This window comes from Molothrus aeneus, chromosome 13 (assembly GCF_037042795.1).
Source record: "Molothrus aeneus isolate 106 chromosome 13, BPBGC_Maene_1.0, whole genome shotgun sequence".
Lineage (NCBI taxonomy): Eukaryota > Metazoa > Chordata > Aves > Passeriformes > Icteridae > Molothrus > Molothrus aeneus.
In genome coordinates, this window is record NC_089658.1 from 6,044,128 (window position 1) to 6,062,269 (window position 18,142).

The 18,142-nt window shown below is 39.8% G+C and overlaps 1 protein-coding gene across 1 annotated transcript in view; it reads left to right on the forward strand.

Annotated features, from left to right (window-relative positions):
* THSD4 (thrombospondin type 1 domain containing 4) overlaps positions 1-18,142 on the forward strand; it is a 212,098-nt gene that overhangs the window by 81,853 nt on the left and 112,103 nt on the right. The window contains exon 6 of the mRNA XM_066558881.1: positions 7,716-7,852. Within this exon, the coding sequence (XP_066414978.1) occupies positions 7,716-7,852 (137 nt within the window). The remainder of the gene's footprint in view (positions 1-7,715; positions 7,853-18,142) is intronic.

Genomic DNA, 18,142 nt, shown 5'->3' on the forward strand with positions numbered 1-18,142 from the left:
ACATTTCACTTGTGGCAGCTGCACTGAAGCCAGCAGTACTCACTGGTCAGGTGCCCATGTGAGCCACTCAGCTGAGTGCTTTGCTGCACTGAAATTTCATAGAAGCACATCAAACTTAAATCTTTTGCTGATTTTCACACATCCAACTGAGCAAGAGAGACTTGTGCACGTGGTTTTATGAATTACTTGTTTGTAGTTGGTTTCTTTTAATATCATTGAATAATAATCAACTTTCCAGTTATTTTTAATGCATGACAGTAAATCTGTAAGATATTATTAATAGTTTTTTAATGATAGAGGGGTTTGGGAGGAATGGAGATACCAGGGAAATTGAAGTAAAAGACAACGTTTGAAAATTTCTTATTGCCTTAAACATTAATTATGAAGACAAGATCATGGAACATTGTGGACTCTCAGAAATACTCTGTTCACTGAAGAGTAGGAAAAAAAAGTGGCATATTCAGGTAAAGGTGAGGAATTTTTCGGGATTGTACCTTCCTTTTGGGCTCCATGCTTGTTAAAATTTAGATGCAGATTCATTATAAAAGTTTGAATTTTTTTTCACTTAATATCAAAACCCCAGTGCAGGCAATATTTCAAATAGATATTAAAATGTTGAGACATGGTGAAGTAATAAACATCTTTATTACGTGAGAAAATGAAAAGTGGAAGTAGGAAAGAAAAAAAAAAAGGGCAATGTTCTTCCATCACTGGAATGAAGAATGGAAAATGTTTTTAGAAAAAAAATCTGAACCAGAGTAATAAAACTTTATAAGAAGTTAACAAAACTGAAAGGGACAAAGAAAAAAAATAAACACGACCCTTTCTGGTTATTGTCAAGAGATATTCCCAAGCCTAATAAGGACAAAGTATCAAAAGAGACTCAAATAAAACAGACCACATCACATTACTATTTCTTTTGGAGAGCCCAAACGTAGTTACATGGTAATTATTTCCTGGAAAATGTTTGCATATTGTTATTTAGAAATCTGGCATATGATAACTGCTGTAAAAAGCATTATTCCTCTGACCACCTCAAAAACTTGTAACTGTCCATCAGTGGAAAACCAGCCTAATTTGGGATCAGTTTTCTCTCATGTACCTTATAGTCTCCTAAAGTGCAAAGCCTGACCTCATGCTTCAGTCTGATAACTAAGCCCACTTAGTCTATTAGCCAAAACAAGAGAACCTTAAATGAAGTAGCTCTGCTTTCTTGAAGGCTTTTGTAGAGGATGTGGTGTGTTTCATATGCATTTTCCTTCTTTGTATAGGAAGCTGTGTAAACTGGATTGCCTGTGTTTAGTAATAAACCAACACTTGCTATCCATCCCAAGCTCCACAGGGGATCACTGCTGGATCAGTGTGGAATTGTCACATTTAGCTGTTTCTGGCCTGGTGTGGACTCTACAGTGGAGCTGCCAGCTTGCAGACACAGCAGAGTGTCAAAGGACCAGAATTCTGCTGTCGTGTACTGGACCTGTCTTTGTTTCTCTGTATGTGCATGTGTCTTGAAGCACTTCCTGTATGGAAAGAAAATCTTTAATGTGCCTTAAAGATCATGTAGTTCCACTCCCCTGCTGTGGGCAGGGTCTCCTTTCACTAGACCAGGTTGTTCAGAGCCCCATCCATTCTGATCTTTAATACTTCCAGGAGTGGGGCATCCTCATCTTCTCTGGGCAGCCTGTGCCAGGGCTCAGCACCCTCCCAGGGAACAGTGCTGGTCACCTGCACATCTATTGCTGAAATCCCACCCAATTTCAGCATTGATAAGCTTTAACTAAAGGAGATGTTACATGGATTGACATAAGCACATCTCTTAAAAGTTTTTCCAGTGACTGCTATGCTTCATTACACTTCCTGTAAAGCAGATTCATTGCTTTTATCATGAGTAAATACTGAATTACAGCCCATGGCAAGCTGGGCCCTGAAAATAACTGAGCTATGCAGAGACAACTTGTTCCTGGAACAACTGCTTCTGACACATCATGGGTGAGCGTATCTTGGCTTGCTATGGAGAAGCACTGAAGTTGACTTTACAAGGCAGTTTGCACACAGAATGAAGCCTAATTTAAATTTGCTTAATCCCATAATGTAGTATTAACGTGATTGTGATATTTGCTTGCCAAGAGCGTGCATGCCACTTCTGTGTGGGCACCCTTGAGGCACGTTTCTCAAATTGCACAGCTTATTATTAACTATTTTTAGATGTTTAGGCAAACTTACAAAAACTGACAAATGGTAAAAGCATTCTGTAATGTTCTGTGGAGAACTAGAACTGCTATGTAGATAACAACAGGGAGCCTGGATCTCACATTAAATTAAGATTTGGACTAAAGAACAATTGAGGAGGTTTTGTATATTCCAGTCCCTACCTCATGGCATGAGGAATGTGAAATTCCTTTATGGTATCATTTATTCTGATTACACCTTCAGCCAGTGTTATCTGTGGCAGATTTAATGTGCATGCTGTGAGAGGCAGTATGTGCTCCAAGCAGCTTCAAGTCTTCGGAGCTGAGACAGAAGGGAAGAACTTGGTACATTCTTTAAGGACAGTCAGTGTACAATGTCATTTAGTTTACTGATGGCTCCATTCTTATTTGATTTGGGTATTTTTTCCTGGGGTTTTTTTGGTCTGTGGCTATTTTAAATTTCCCTTTGAACAACTGAATACATTATCTATCAAAGGTATTGTGGTTGGAATGCTTTTTCTTCTGACATTTTTTCCCTAAGAACATCATTAGATTGCAGTTCCATGCACTGGCAAGCTGCCTGCTGAGCTCTCTCTATATCTCTTCAAGCTCACTGTGGAGCAGCTCAATCACAGCTCAAGCCTGGCCTCATCCACCATGCCTGTGTGCCTCCCCACAGCCTTTGCTTGGGTGGGGGCTTGCTGATGATGGCAGAGCATGTTGGAAGAGGAAGCTGAAGGAGGAGAAAAGCTGGCATGAAGTACAAATGCCCTCCCACACACTCCGCGGTGTGCAGGTGGAGGGGTCAGAGGCAGAAGGCCTGGCTGGAGAGTGGGACACGGGGGCTGTGCGATGCTGAGGGATTCAGGTCATGTGGAAGGTGGAGCACGTGTGATTCAGGGTCACCACACAGGGTGTCCAGCCATGGTGTCCAGCCCTGGTGACAGGCTGTGGTTGACCGGTTGTGGGCTGTGCCAGCCCTGTCCAGCCCCGAGAAGGTGGCTGGAGCTGGGGGACTGTGCATCCCACCGTGCCGCTCCAGGGCCCCTCAGCATGGCCCCTCAGCATGGCAATAGGACAGGCCAGCACAGCGCTAAGATTTGAAAATGCTCTTTCTCGATGAAATGCAAACAGGTCTATTCACAAACTCCTGCAAGTAGGGATGTTTCCGAAGGGGTGACTTCCTGCCTTGTTCTAGATTTGGGTTCTAGAAAACCTGCACTGTTTCTAGATTTGGGCAGGGTGTTTTGTGAGGACTTTAATTTCTTATACTTTCATGTAACGAAAGGGCGCGGGATGAGGGTGAAATTGCACAGAGGGGCTGGTTAGCCCGGCGCGCCGGGCAGCGGCCGAGGGAGGGCAGCGGCCGAGGGAGGGCAGCGCCATCGCTGCCGGCCGTGCCCGGCCCTCGCTGGCTCCATCGGCTCCCTCAGGGCTGAACCTGCTGGGAGCCAGCTGCGCTCCCGAGGAGCGGCTGGGCCCGAGGCGAGAACAAGAGAAGAACGAGCGTGTTCAGTTGGAGGGAGTTTTAGCTTGTTTGCTCTCTCCCGGGAGTTTCTCCCTCGGGCCACGCCGCGTTTGGCCCGTGCCCGACGCTGCTCTCGCCCTGAGGTGCCCGGGCCGGGCCGGCCTCGCCTCATCAAGGGGACACCGTCTCGGGCCGGGAGCGTGTCGTGGGCGCGGATACGCCAGTGCTTGCTTTCCCTGTAGCGGGATTAAAAGATCAGGATTGAGTTTTGGCTGTTAGCCTGTGAATCCCAGTGGAGGACATTTCTCCCTTGCTCACTCGTGCTTCCCAGCGGGCATGCGGCTGCCGTCCCCTGTGCAGGGCCCGAGGAGAGGCCTCAGCCGGAAATGCTGCTGGAGACACGCTTTGAACTGCAGCCACTGGCTGTAGTGTGATAACACATAAATTACTCTTTTGCCTTTAAAAATGTGTGGATATTTTTGACAGTTGAATTTTTCTCCTCAAACCTCTACTGTACTGAAATCTGCAATGAAATGTGTTGATATTTGTGGTTCCAGTTTGATGAGTAAAATCGATCTTAGGAGAATGGTGGAAAGTTTTCACTGCAATGTGTGCTGTGTGATGTGCAGTTTGTAAGATGTGAGGTCTTGCTGTTCTTATTGGGGACATGGAAGGCAGTAGAACTGTGGTGTGGTCCTGCTTTAGCATGCCTGGATCTTATTCCTCATAGGGAAAGGTGGAAGGTAAGTTTCAACAGAGGACGTGGAAAGAAAACCAATTCTGGAGTCTTGCAGTTTGGAGAAGACCAGGATGTTCCTGAGGTACTTAAGGCTAGTTTGGTAAGGATGTTTTAAGGAAAGTACTGTTTTTTTTGATTTAGATACTTTTTCAGTCTGTAAAATGAAAACCAAACATTACATATTACCAGGACTGTTTACTAAAGGCACCTCCTTCAGTTAAATCAATAATGAATATGTCTGGCAGAACCTGTGTGGCAACATTAAATTTCACCCAAGTTCACTATTTATTAAAGGGAGGATAAGGTGAGACTTAGCACAGAGACTCGGTTATGCTAAGGTGAGCTTGGGAATAAAAAACAAATGCACTAGGAGGACATGTTAACCAGTACCTGCATAATTAACTGTCCTAGAAACTGTGCCACACTTCAAAAGAGCTGAGGTTTTTTTTCTGGAAATGTGTCTTGCTGCCAGCAAGTTGGGAAGATAGATCCTTTTGTGAAGTGTGGGATCAGCTGACATGGGAGTCAGAAATGTGGCCTGTGTGGAATCAATCCCCTCACAGCTCTTTGTGTAATTGACATTTTATGTCCAGTTGCCATGCCAGTAGTGCAGCTTGACCTACCACCTAAACTGTAAAACCTCAAGAGTTGTGGCAGAACATGGGGTAAGGGAGGTTTTTTTACTAGAGTGGTGTCTTGTTCTTCATGGGAATTCTAAAATGTGTTTGTTCTGCTGTAATTTCTGCATTTACACAATAATAAATACATAATGCTTACATAAAATCCTTATGGGAAATGCCTGTCATTCAGCAGGGGCAATTCAGTTAACAGATTTTGCTCTTTGTAGACAAGTTTTTTCAGATCATTCACATTTGGGAATGTTGTCTTTAGGTGGTGTGGTTGGTATATGCCTGATCAAGGCAGTACCTTACACATACTCATTAAAAGAATCTGAATATTGAAGGCCAGAGGGTTATAGGGTATGTTTGGTGTAAAAGCCTGATTTGTTTTTTTGTGGTCAGAGACGGTGACTGTTCTAATACTTCTTTTTGTATGAGTGGGAACAGTTCCTGGTGAGAAAGAATGAAACACAGAAATAATGAAATGGGAATTGTATTTTTACACAGCAAGTGATCTCAGCCTGGTTGGGGTTGTTGCTGTGCTGCATTAGCAATGCAGTAGGCTGACCTATCACAGCAGGAGTGAGGGATGAGAGAGATCCAGGAAAAAATACCATCCTCCAGCAGGTGATTTTTTCATATCCAAGTAGCACAAAACTTTCACTGGGATCTAGAAGGCCAGCTAGTAATTTAAAGAATAAATATTTTAAAGTATCAGAACTATGGGGGAGATGATGAGAGGAAGAATATGGGTATGGGAGGCTTCAGGATACTGAACTCAAGGGAACAAACACAGAAGATAAGGACATTTCAGAAACCCTAAATGGCTTGTTTGACTTGATTTTAGAGACTGAAAAGATAAGAAAATGTACTTTCCAGAGGTGCTGCTTGATTGCCAGCTTTGCATGTAATGAAAATAGGACACTTTCAGACTGAGAAAAGGACAAGTTGACTTAAATTGTAATGAATTACTGAAAGTGGGTTATATTTATTTGAGAATTCTGAATATAGTTATGTGTGAAGTGATGATGCTGCTAAGAATAAAGCTCAGTTTATCGTTAGACTGTTACACTTGGAGATTGAACTGCAGGAAATACCTCAGTTTGGTTTTGGTTGGTTGGGTGGTTTTTTATTTTTGGGGGGTGGGTGGGGGGTTGGATTTTTTTTTTTTTTAATAACTAAGTGAAGTAATTGGAATCATAAGCTAGTGAATCTAAAGAAAAGGTAGCCAATGGATGGATGACCTAGGTGAACATGGCATGCATGGCTTCTGCAAAAAACCCAAACTCAGTAAACAGATCTTTGACCTCTCTTAAAATGAGATGTTTTTGTGGGGTTTATCAGAAGATTGCCAGACACAATTCATAGTGTATATGAGTGGCAGTTCAATGAGCTCAGCTGTATACAGGAAAATGTAAGATACAGAACTGGTCTGCGTTAACCCTGTGTCTGCACAGGGGGTAACTGAAGTTGAGCTGAAATTTTGGTACTTCTACAGAAAACAGTTGTTTAATATATATTTGATGTGACTGCTTTTATTTATTTTAGCTGTTTGTTATTTTTTAGCTGAACATTCAAAAATCCACTGAAGTCAAGTAGAAAATCTTGTGAACACAATGTTTTAGCATTCAACAAGGGCACATAGCATCTCCTTTGACACCTAGATTAAATAGCAGCTTTCAGTTTCAGTATAGGGGATGAGCTGAAGCCTTATGAAGTGAGAGGAATTTTAGTTCATTATTGTGGCAGCAATGAAAGTATTGTCATAAAAAAAGATTTCTGTTTGGACCTCACTGCCCCTGTGTATCAGCACTACTCTGGGTTGGAAGGAAGCTGAAGATACTGTTATGTCAGTTAGCAAATGGGGAATAAGCTGAGAGCAACTCTGACCTGACAGATGATTTGCAACAGAAAGGCTACACAAATGTGTTAACAAACCTGATAGCATAAGATGTGGGGAGTGTTAGACTGTATCTGCTCAAGGAACAGATTTTCACAGGGAAGATAACGTGTCTTGCTTCTTGTCTTCTGTGTTTCTCTCACCCAGAGTTCAGTGGACTGATTTCCTATTGGTTCTTGCATGTCAGCAGAAATCACAGGGTTTTGAATGATAAAGCATTTTATACATTTTTGAAAATCAAATTTAGTGGAATAGAATGTAAGAGTTGAGTTTTTTTAGTGCAACACCTACTAAAGTGTAACTTGTAAAAATGAAGAGAAAAAACAAGAGAATTCTTACAAATGTGCATCTGTCCTGTTTAAAATGTTTCTCAGTGCTGGCTGTTTGTGTACCTAACGGACCTGAACAGACTGGTACAGTGAGCCTGAGTTGATGCACATCCTTCTGATTATGGTGTAACTTTTCTGACACTCGGGAGTTACGAAATGCCATAACATGTCACTGTGCTTTCAGAAGACGAACTGGGCAATGTTTTTAAGGAACTAAAAGCACTCGTGGTCATTTAGGGAAGTGCCAGTCGTTAACAATAGAGGTACTGTTTACACTGTGATATAAGGCGTGTTGGAGTGCTTACCTTGGAGTTGGTTTCTTAATCACCGTTCATTTGATGTGGTCGCTTACAATGCATTGTTTGCATATTTGTTCCTTCCCTTCGGACCTTACTGCTCGTTTAAGGAGCTTTTCCTTTCCCAGTCTATTGCTGAGCTCTCTGTAACGGGGCCTTGCGTTGTGTCCGCAGTGAAGGGGAGTCAGAAGTGTGAGCTGAACTGCCGGGCCATCGGTTACCGCTTCTACGTGCGCCAGGCGGAGACCGTGATCGACGGCACCCCCTGCGAGCCCAACGGGACGGCCATCTGCGTGGCAGGGCAGTGCAAGGTAAGGCAGGCTGCCCCAGCTGCCAAACTTAGGCAATGCTGGCTTAAACTTGCTTCTTTTAAAAAAAAAAATTATTTGTATTAAAGTAGATGTGAAAAACATCAGCTTTTGTTATTGCAGGTTGGGGGATTTTTTAATAACTTTTGTATTTACTGAGAACAAACTAAGGAGTGCTGAAGGGATGGATTTAGGATTTTAGCCCAAATTAAGGTGTCTGTCAATGAGCTTTTTCAACATATTTTACTTTCTACAGGAGAGCACAAGGATTGAAAGCTTAAATTAGAAAGAAATACAATATCTTTTTAAATTCAGTTTTAGAGTGGAGATATTTTTCAGAACCTGCAATCCAAAGAATGGTTTCTTTGGATTGCTTTATAGCTGCTTGTAGTCAAACTTTTCTGATTGGGCCATGTTTGCCTCAGGTCTTACTGGCTCTCCTCTTACTCAGCAGTGATGTTCTCTTAGAAAACAATTGAGTGGTTACATTTCATGGGTTCAGAAAGAGCTGCTGTGTTGACTTTTTGCCATCTGCTGTGTAGATTCCATTTGCTATGAATAAATACACTTTTTGCAAGATGGTAGCAATTTTAAACAAAATGTTCCAGTGTTTAGAAAAAAAAATTGTAATCTTTCAAGTGAGCTTAGTGAAAGAAATAAATTCCTAGCGAGGGGCATTTGACGCTTGGCTGATGTTTCCTATATGTGTTGGCAAAAGCTGCAGAAGTGGCTCAGATGTGGCTCATGAACTCAAATAGTGAAAGGTCAAGTTCAGTTTAAATAGTTGGTTTGCCAGGGGAAATCACTGATGAATACAGCCTTGTCCTCTGCATGTCCCAATTCCTCTTACTTGTGCACATCTGGACAATGCCATGTTTGTTTCTGTTCTGTGTTTCTTAGTGCAAGCAAAGCCATAGCTTTGAATTTCCTTTGAACAGGATAGATCTAGGTGAAGTTGGTTGTGCTTTAAAGCTTTCCTTGATCTCAGTCTAACTCAGAAAGGGCCAGAAACTTGTTGTAACTGCATTTCTGATCCATGACTCAGAAAACTGATAATGGAGTTGTGTCTAACAAATGTGTGGTCTCTATCACCCTCTGTTGGACATTCTTTTACATTACCAGAACAATAATATCCCTGTGTTACAAACCATTATCTATTTTGTTTCCAGGACCATTGGTTTTGATTAGTATTTTCAGCTTACCTTAAGAGGAAAAAAAAGATGGAAAATGCTGAAATAATAAAAATTATTAAAAATATAGTAAAAATATTATATATGAGATGAAATAGTCCTTAAAAAAACTTGAAGTGAAAAAGCCCAACAGGTTAGAGTATTTCATTGTAAGAACATACTGTCTGTCTGTGACACTGTCATAACTGGCACATATACTAACCCAAGTGCTGCAAAAAAAGCTCACTTTTCATTGAAATGATTGTGTATTTCCTGAATCCTAATGAAATTAAAATACTTAAATTAATTAAATACTTTAAAATAAAACTAGACAAAGCAGGAAGAATGGGGTGATATTCTACCTAAGCAGAAGAAAGAAGTAGAACAATGATCTTGATAACCAGCTGCATTATTTCTGTGTAAGTTTGGTTTTCTGCACACTTGAACAATATTATTTCTGATGCATTTTTTAAAGTGAATAAATGTTTTCATTGACAGTCCTATTGAGTTCCACTTCTGGTTTTTTATAGGTTTTATTTGGTGCCACAGCTGGTTATTCCTAATACACATGCTTGGAATATGTTTCAGTATTATTGAGTAGATGTTATTTTTGTAAATATATTTCTACTCCTTTTCTAACCCTGCATTTTGGTAGTGCTATTAAATTAAAGAGTGACTGCCAATGAGACTTCCTTCAATCTGCTATTTCATCAGACGTGTCTGTTTTCTTCCTTCAAGATTTTTTTTCTTTTTTTGTGTGAAGTGAGTGTATCCTTATATTTCTTCTGAAGACAGTGGGTTGGTCCTACTCAGTAACTTTTAATCTTTGAAGAAAAATGCAGAGAGAATACTGAGAAGACTTTAATAAACCAGCTATGAGAAAAGAATGTTCTTAATAATTTTGACCTTGCCCATGGATTGAGAAAGCGCCTCTAGGGCAGAATGTTGCATGTGTTGTTGCACGTGTCTGGGACACTCCCACTAGGAGAAGCCGTCCCAGTACCTGGGCAGGTGTGAGCACCGACTCGAGGTGGTTTTGGAGACAGAAACGTCACCTGGGAGCTGTGAAAAAAAATGGTTTTGCAGAGATGTTGGTAACCACGCGGGGGCGCGCTTTACAAAGGATCATTCAGCATTCCAACCAAAATTCTGTTCGGGTGGGACTGTAGATACCTCTCAAAGGTGCGTGAAACAATTATTTTCTGTCTCCTGATTTTTATATTATATTTTCTCTTGCAATGTAGTTTGTTTTCATCTTCCAGCTAACTGCTGACGTTAATAGAAAAATATCTAGCAGTTTTATGCACACTGTAACCTAAGTAGCAAAATGATTGGTAATAGTGATTTTACTTGCCTAAAAGGAAGAGTGCATCAGCTGTTGAAAACTTTGCAAACTTTCTAGGGAGGTAAATAACTTGTGTCAACTATAGGAAGCATAGCCAACCGTGCTAAATCTCGATCAGAAAAGCAGGATGAGGCAAGGAGCTCCTATTTGGAACTGTGCTGGTGTGTGCTAATGGTCAGGTAAGAGAACTATAGATGACATTATTGTTTTAAGTTTGCCTGTGAACTGATGTGAAATCTGGTGGTAGGTGGTTGTGAGTAGCAAATATTCAAGTTCAGACAAAGTGACTAAGTGCTGGATCTGTATATTTGTTCTTTTCCTATTGTCCAGCAGCCTCTTGTTCTGGAAAAGACCTCACAATCTAAAGGATGGAGCTCCTCATTCTTCCATGGAGCTGCTGTCTGAATCTATAGTTCTGCTGTAAATGACCCAGAAATCAGACCTTATCAGGATCAGATGTTGCTTACAATGGCATTTAACATTTGAAAAAACACCAAACAAAACCTAAACCAACCAAAATGGTATTACAAAATATCTTCATTCTAAAAGGTTTTTAACTGCTTTTATATGTGCTACATACACAGCACATTTCTTGGAAAAGGTTTGTTTTGCAAAAGTTTGAAGGCAAAAGTAGGTGCTGAAGTGCAGCATAGAATGGTTAATCCAGATTCTGGTTCCCTCTGTGCTCCACACTCTGCTCTCCTGTCAGATGTGGTCAGGAATGTCTGACCTGCCTATCACAAGCAGCTTGAGATTACAGCAAAGGAATAGAGTGTTATGTACCTTTATTTTGTTCTTATTTCTGCAGGTTTTAAAACAATAATTTTTCAGGTGTGGATATCTTTATAAAAAGGTGGAATTAATCCTTATCTGCAGTATGCCTTTGTCTTCATAGATTGGCTGACAGTAGAAAATACATCCCAGCTTTGAGCTTAATTGTATCACTAGAGAAGTTGTTCTGAAAGCAAATGCTGTTATCTCTAATGATTAAGTGACACAATTAGGGAATTTTATTATCCTTGAGTTATGCTTCTCTTTGAACTAGTTTGAAAAGGATGTTGAAAATGATAAATCCAAAGTAAATCTGAAAAAAAGTCTGAAGTTTTCATGAATGCTGGGTATAGCAGTGGAGTAGAAAATAAAATATTGCATGTTGTTGGGCCTTGGTTTTTCTGACTAAACAGTTTGATATATATTAGATTGAAAGTGAAGTTGGGTGTTTATGAATAATTAATTATTCCCTAGGTTGGAATAATCAAATGATCACTCCAGCTTAGTTTTAAAGAAACAAGATAAAATCCTGTGGTACAGGGTATAAAAGGAGGCTGGGAGTGTTCATGAAGAAACATTCAGTAACACACCAGTCCTTTCACATGGCTGTTCATAAAAAAACCTGAACTCATGATCACTGTTTTTTTCCCTGAAATACTGGCTTTCTGTGATGGAGAAATTAAGTGTAGACAAGAAAAAAGGAGCTTGGATAAAAATAGAAAATAAATGTGGTCTCAGCTATTCCTTTTTCTCAGTCCCTTGCCAAGTGTTCATGGATGCACTCTAACAAAACCAGCTCTGGTAGCCCATAGGAAGATAGATTGCAGCACTGTCCTGCATTCACAAGTGAGGACACCAGCGAGGAGCTGTGTACTCTGTGTCATGGTGGAGGTGAAGGGTTTGATACGTGTCTCTTATGCAGAAATTACTAAGATGTAGTTAATGCCTTTTAGGTAACCAGTAGAACCAAACCTGTTTTGTGTTACATTACAGCAGTTCAAAGAAAAAAAAAAAAAACCAAGAAATTTCATCCAGTTGAAATACATTTGATTTCAATGAAAGTTTGGGAAAGCAGTTGTAAAAAAGAGTCATGTAGCTAGTGCAGGACCCCTCTTCTGAGGTTAAATAGCAGAAGGAAACAAAGTAATTTAGATTTTATTGTAAAGAAACAAAGAGGGGTGCAGCAGAAGTAATGTTCTGAAACTCACATTTAAGGAATCTGTTAAACACCTGGGCAAGCCAGCAGTGGGGAGAAAGCTATTAAGAAGGGGACTGGCTGCATAAGTATTCATTCTTGTTCTCCTATTTAGAAGAGGGCTGAAAACTTAGCAATTACTCCTGCAGTATAAATGATACCTTTTGCTGTTAATTGGCTGAATTATGTTTCTCGTCCTGGAAATGCTCAAGCCATTTGACTTTCAGCATCTCATTGTGGTGGTTAGCTTGGAACTCCCAAAAAGGGCTTTTAGATTCCTCTCTGCAGAATGCTTAAAAAGATCCTTGGTCAGCTGCCTGACAGTAGAGATTGTCAGCAGACCCCTTCAGGCAGGTGTTGACATGGGAGCATCTGAATTTGGCTCACTGACCCTGTGTTCTGTGGCAGTAAAGGCTCTGAATGGGCAGCATCAGCTTTGTACCATTGTCCCAGAAAAACTCTGGCAAGGGGAGCTCACTTACTGTGGGGGGTGGTGTGTTATGTCATGCACAAAAATAAAAATGAAGGAGCTGTTCTTGAATTTATTGTTGTCTGTTAATGTTTATACTAGAAGACTGTCACTGTAAACAGTCACAAATTATTTTATCATGATAAATATAAGAAGAGCAAGGAGAATAAAAAAGAATTGTACAGCATTAGAGCAAGCTTGTATATCACATATTTAATGAGACTTCTCCTTTGGTTAGGTACTTTCGCCCTGCTTGCTTGCATGGTTACTAGAATTTAACCTGCAGTAGAGTTGGAATGTGCAGTAAAACTTGAAATTACCGTGCATTAAAAAAAAGACATATGTATGTTACAGACAGCTTATTTGCAGATTGATGTGTTCTCATGGCAGGTGGGGTCGTGAAGTAGAAGGGGGGAATTTTGAACATTTGTGAGGTAAAAATAAAGGCTTTCATGTGTGAGGATTTATGAGGTGAGTGCTAAAACAATAATTGAAACAATAAATGGAATTAGTATTCATTTTAATTTGATTTGTTTTGGTACTTTCACTGTCACTTTCAATCCATGCTGCCTCCTCTGATATCTGTGGTCTGGAGGTCAGGATTTTTTTCTTTGTTTGCAGTTGTACTCCCTTGTGCTAGCAGCGTTAACTGTGTTGACTAGTGATGTTTCAGGCCTCATGTAAAAGTCAGAGTTCTTAGAAATACACTATGGAAGTGATTTAAGTGTATTTACTGCTAAAGTTTGTTCATCTCTTTTTTTTTTTGCAATACTCTTATACGTGATGACAGGTGAGTATTGGTAGTATTTTAATTATTGTTAAAACTGATAAATCACTGATTAAATGAAAAATTTATTACAATTCAGTAATTTTAGGAACTTCAGAATTTAGGCACTAGGACTTTGTTAATTATAATAAACTATCAGATGCCTGTAACCCAAAAGTCTTAGTGAAAATAAAGGAATTTTTAGAAAGCGAGGACAGTGCAGCGAAATGTTGTCTGACCTAAGCTGATGTTTACTAAGGAGCCAAAGAATAAGTTAATGCTTAATTTTGTTTTGATGAATTCTAGGAGCAAATTGAAAATGCTAATAACTGTAACAGAATATTCCAAAATACTTATTATTTAATCAGGAAACTGAAACAGCATCTTGGAAATCTACAGGAAATTAAGTATTTAGGCTTTGTTTTCATTTAACTACATTATAATATTACTTTAGAGCCTGGAAAGTGTCCAGTATGTTTTTAGGCACTTCTTTTAAAACAAAGAATACAATTTTGGTAGACTGGGATAGGCAAACTTGTCACATGAATAAATAAATCCTTGGGAAGAAGGTCTGTAGAGGCTCCAGTTGTGTCTATGTATCTATTTTTCTTTTTATGCAGCGCTTGCACACACAGATATAGATGACCCAGAGCAAATAGTTGAGGAGCTGCTCTGTTTTAAAATATGCTTGAAGTATTGACTCACTGTGTTAGACCAAAACTGTGACAACTGTAACTCTTGGGTTGGGCAGGTGCCACTGTGTGACTGTCTCGTGGAGAGACCGAGTCCCTGGGCTGGGCTGAGTGGCTGCTGCTTGTTTCAGAGAGCTGCTCTGGATGCAGATCCCTATTCCAACCAGCTGTGGGACCTTGGATATTTCATTTACCCTCTGGTTGTTGTTAGTCCAGCTTGTGCAAGGGCACTGAGTGTCAGCTGAGTGTGCAAACTGCACCCAGAAGCTTTTTTTGGGATGCTGTAGCCCTGTTAAGAACCATTTTTTTTAACCAAGGTGGAGCCCAGTAGTTTTGTGACTTCCCTCCCTTGGATGGCTTGCTGGCATCTCTTCCATGTGATGCATCTTTGTCCCAAATGTGTAAATGAGAATTATGTGGCAAATCTTTGTTTCATAGGATTAATGTGATTTGTTTGTCCTAATGCTAGTGAAAAGTACTTAAGGCCAAATTAACAGCAGAGTGTTGTGTTCTCTGTAACAAGCTGGGTTTGTGTAATTTATGTATATTTTGACCATACTTGTCTGCAGGAAGTTGTGCTTTGCCTTTCAGCTAAACAAAGGTGGGAGAATATTCTCAGGGAAAGCAAGAATCTGAGTCTTAACCCTTTGCTGAGACCAGAGTTTGAATTTTTGTGCAGCAGGTCATGTTTACAATTTAGATACGATTTAGTTTCACAGAAGTCTATGCAGTTCCCTTCAGTTTAAATTTCACAATGCTTAAGCTTTCACATTAGGGTTTTGAGCTTTTTTCAAAAGTTCAGAATAAAAAAGTATCTTGGATGCCATCTGGTACCACCTCAATTTGTGAAATTTAATAAGATTAGAGATTGAAAAATGGTGTACAGCTAGATCAAAACAAGCTTGTTCAAACTTGGTGAAACTGATTTTTAACAGAACCTGAAATCAGCCAGATTTTTATATGGCTTCACACTGAAACTGCCTCTCCAGCTCTCTTTTTTCTCCTCACAAGTGCCAGTGTGTCTGACTTTTGATTCCTAGAGAGTGGAGATACATGAATGTACAATAATTTAGTTTTTCATTTAAAGTAATGCAAATTTCCATAATTCCATGTTTGCTGAGAGAAATCACAAACTGACAAGATCACACTAAATGGCTCATACTTCCGAAAACAAGTGATATGAGCTCAAAACCTTCTTAAAAAGTCTGTTGGTTTGCAAGCCCGTGGCCTGTTTTGGCATCTCAGACATTTTATTATTGCAGCAACAGATTTTTCCTATTTGCAGAAATAACATCAAAACTTGAACAAAACAGAAATGTGATGGTATTGCATAAGACTGACATATTTAATCCTTTTTATGGCCACAGGCTTCTCTGCAGTCACAGGACTATACCAGGTTCTTGCTGATGAAGAAACAATCCAGTTTTCTGGGGTTCTGACAGTATGGTGTCTTTGAACAGGAGCATTTACACCTTGCTCAGTGAAGTCATCAAAATGCTTGTGAATGACTTCCTTGTCTTTGTAACACAGACACCTGACCTGCTCAAAGCCTCCTGTAAAAACCTACTTGAGCACATGCATTAAAATGGATCCATTTTATTTTTCAAGTATGATGTATTTAAATGGATCAATAATGTTTGCCACGTGACATTGTTGGCTTCTAGTTTGAGGCAGCTTAATGTGGCACCTTGGTGCATTTCATGAATTGAAAATGTGGCCAAGGTTAAAGCTGTTGTGTCCACAGTCAAGGGATCCCAATAGTTCACTGGGAGTGTTTTAGTGTAGTTTGCCTTGTGTGTAATCTTTACAAATCCTGTGAAGTGGAAATCAGAAATGTACATATATATGTATATATATCTCTCATAACAGGGAAAGATAAATTTGAAACTAAAATGTGTTTTCTTCTATAAAATACAAAATGTTTTTACAGATGTTGCCTTTTTCTTTGCATACCAGAGCTGTGCCTATAATTGTAGTAACTGCTGTGTTTCAGGCTGTTGACCTTGCAGAAATCAGAAATGTCAGACTTGTTAGTTACTGATATTGGACTGTTGGTGATGCTATTTATATGTGGTCTGGCTTATTCTTATCAAGGTCATGAACACACAAAGAACTGTGGTGACAGAGGTGGGAATGTGCAGATAGTTTGGTTCCTGTGTAAATATGAAAAATATCTGCAGAATTCTAGTGAACAACTTAAGAAACTCGTTGTGACAAAAAGCAGTTCTCTAGTCCCAAACATTTCTGTGACAGAGGCACTTCCCTTCTTGTCTGTGTTTATTCCCTGTAGCCCAAGCTGTGGAGGGGTGTGAGCCTTTACACGTGAGTGTAATGTATTTCTGTAGATGTTTCAAGTGTGCCTTGGTGGTATCTTGCACAATGCAAAGTGGAAGAATTGCTTACCAGAACATTTTTGAAGGGGGCGAAGTTCCTGCTGTGATGTTAAATGCATGTTCTTGCAGAGGAGATGCTTCTTCTTCAACATCATCTTGACATAAGATTCCAATAAATGAATGTAGTCTTGTTTTCCTAAAAGGCTGATTCCCACCATATCTGTATGATTGATTTGTACCCTTCAGCACACACAGATGACCCAGTTATGTAGAGTGCAAAGTGCAATGAAAAGACAGATTGGATTTCTTTAGTTCTGCCTTCCCTGGTGATTTTGTTGATGATATTCAGAGCAGAACCAAATCTAGATAGTTCTGCCATGGATTTGCAGTCACACAGGTAAGAAAGAGCATTCTGTGGAGGAGATAATGGGGGACTTTGGAGTCTTACACAGCTTGGGTAGTATGAGAAGGAAATCTTGGTTTCACACACCTGTGCAGTACAGCAAATACCTTGAAGAAAACATAGTTTTAAATCAACTGCTGTTTGCTAAGGTTAGAATGTGCTTAGGGGCTGGATGTGACACTACATTATTGCAGATTCCCAGAAAACAGTAACCACCTGTGACTATGAAGCTTGTTCATGTCAAGTAGGAAATAATGCAGCCTGGAATTGCTGCAGCTAGAGACTCAAGATAATAGGTTTGCCTTCCATTTGCTGTGGGTGAAGGGTTTTACAATTACTGTAGTTCTGCTCTTCATTTCAGTAACTAGCTGTAGCTTGAATATTGATTTTACTCATACTAAAAAATTACGTTTCCTAAAAGAAATCAACCTTTTGGAAAAAGGTAATCTTTCTAGAATAGCTCCTAATTTTTCCATGAGCTTTCATGATCCAAAGCAGTATGAACAAGAGGCAGTGACACTGTTCCCTCGAGGAACAGAGGTAGCTAATAGGGGAAAATTGAGCAAACATACTTATTAGAAGAGAAGCCAGGCCTGCACCTCAACAAATTCTGCAGCAAATTGATCCATTTTTAGCAATCTCATTGTTGTTGAAAGCTATTTTAGGCTAAAATTAATTAGTTCCATTAACTATTGTGCTGGAGCTTGAGACAGTGACCTTAGGGAGAGCAACAGAAAGATATCTTGGACCTCTGATTTCTTCATCTGGTCCATCAGGATTCAGAACACCTTTTCTGTTGTTGCTGAGGAAATTGTCACTTCAATGAGAATACTCTGGGCAACACATTGATAATACTGGAAAAGCATCTTGTTTTGATTGGTTTCTTTACTTTTTTTTTTTTTTCCTTTTGGGATGCATTTATGGTGAATTGTTTCCTTTTTGGCAGGTTCTTTGGGAGCAGGCAAATTTTTATAGTGATAGATGTCTCTGTGCTGAAGAGAACATTATTTTAGGGGGAACAATGAATTTCTTGGAGCTACCAGTAATTCTGTAAAAACTAATAAATTTTATTCATGCCTTCAAGTTCAGTGCAATAAACATGCACGAATTTTTCTGAGCATTACTATCTAGTATGTATTACATGACTTCA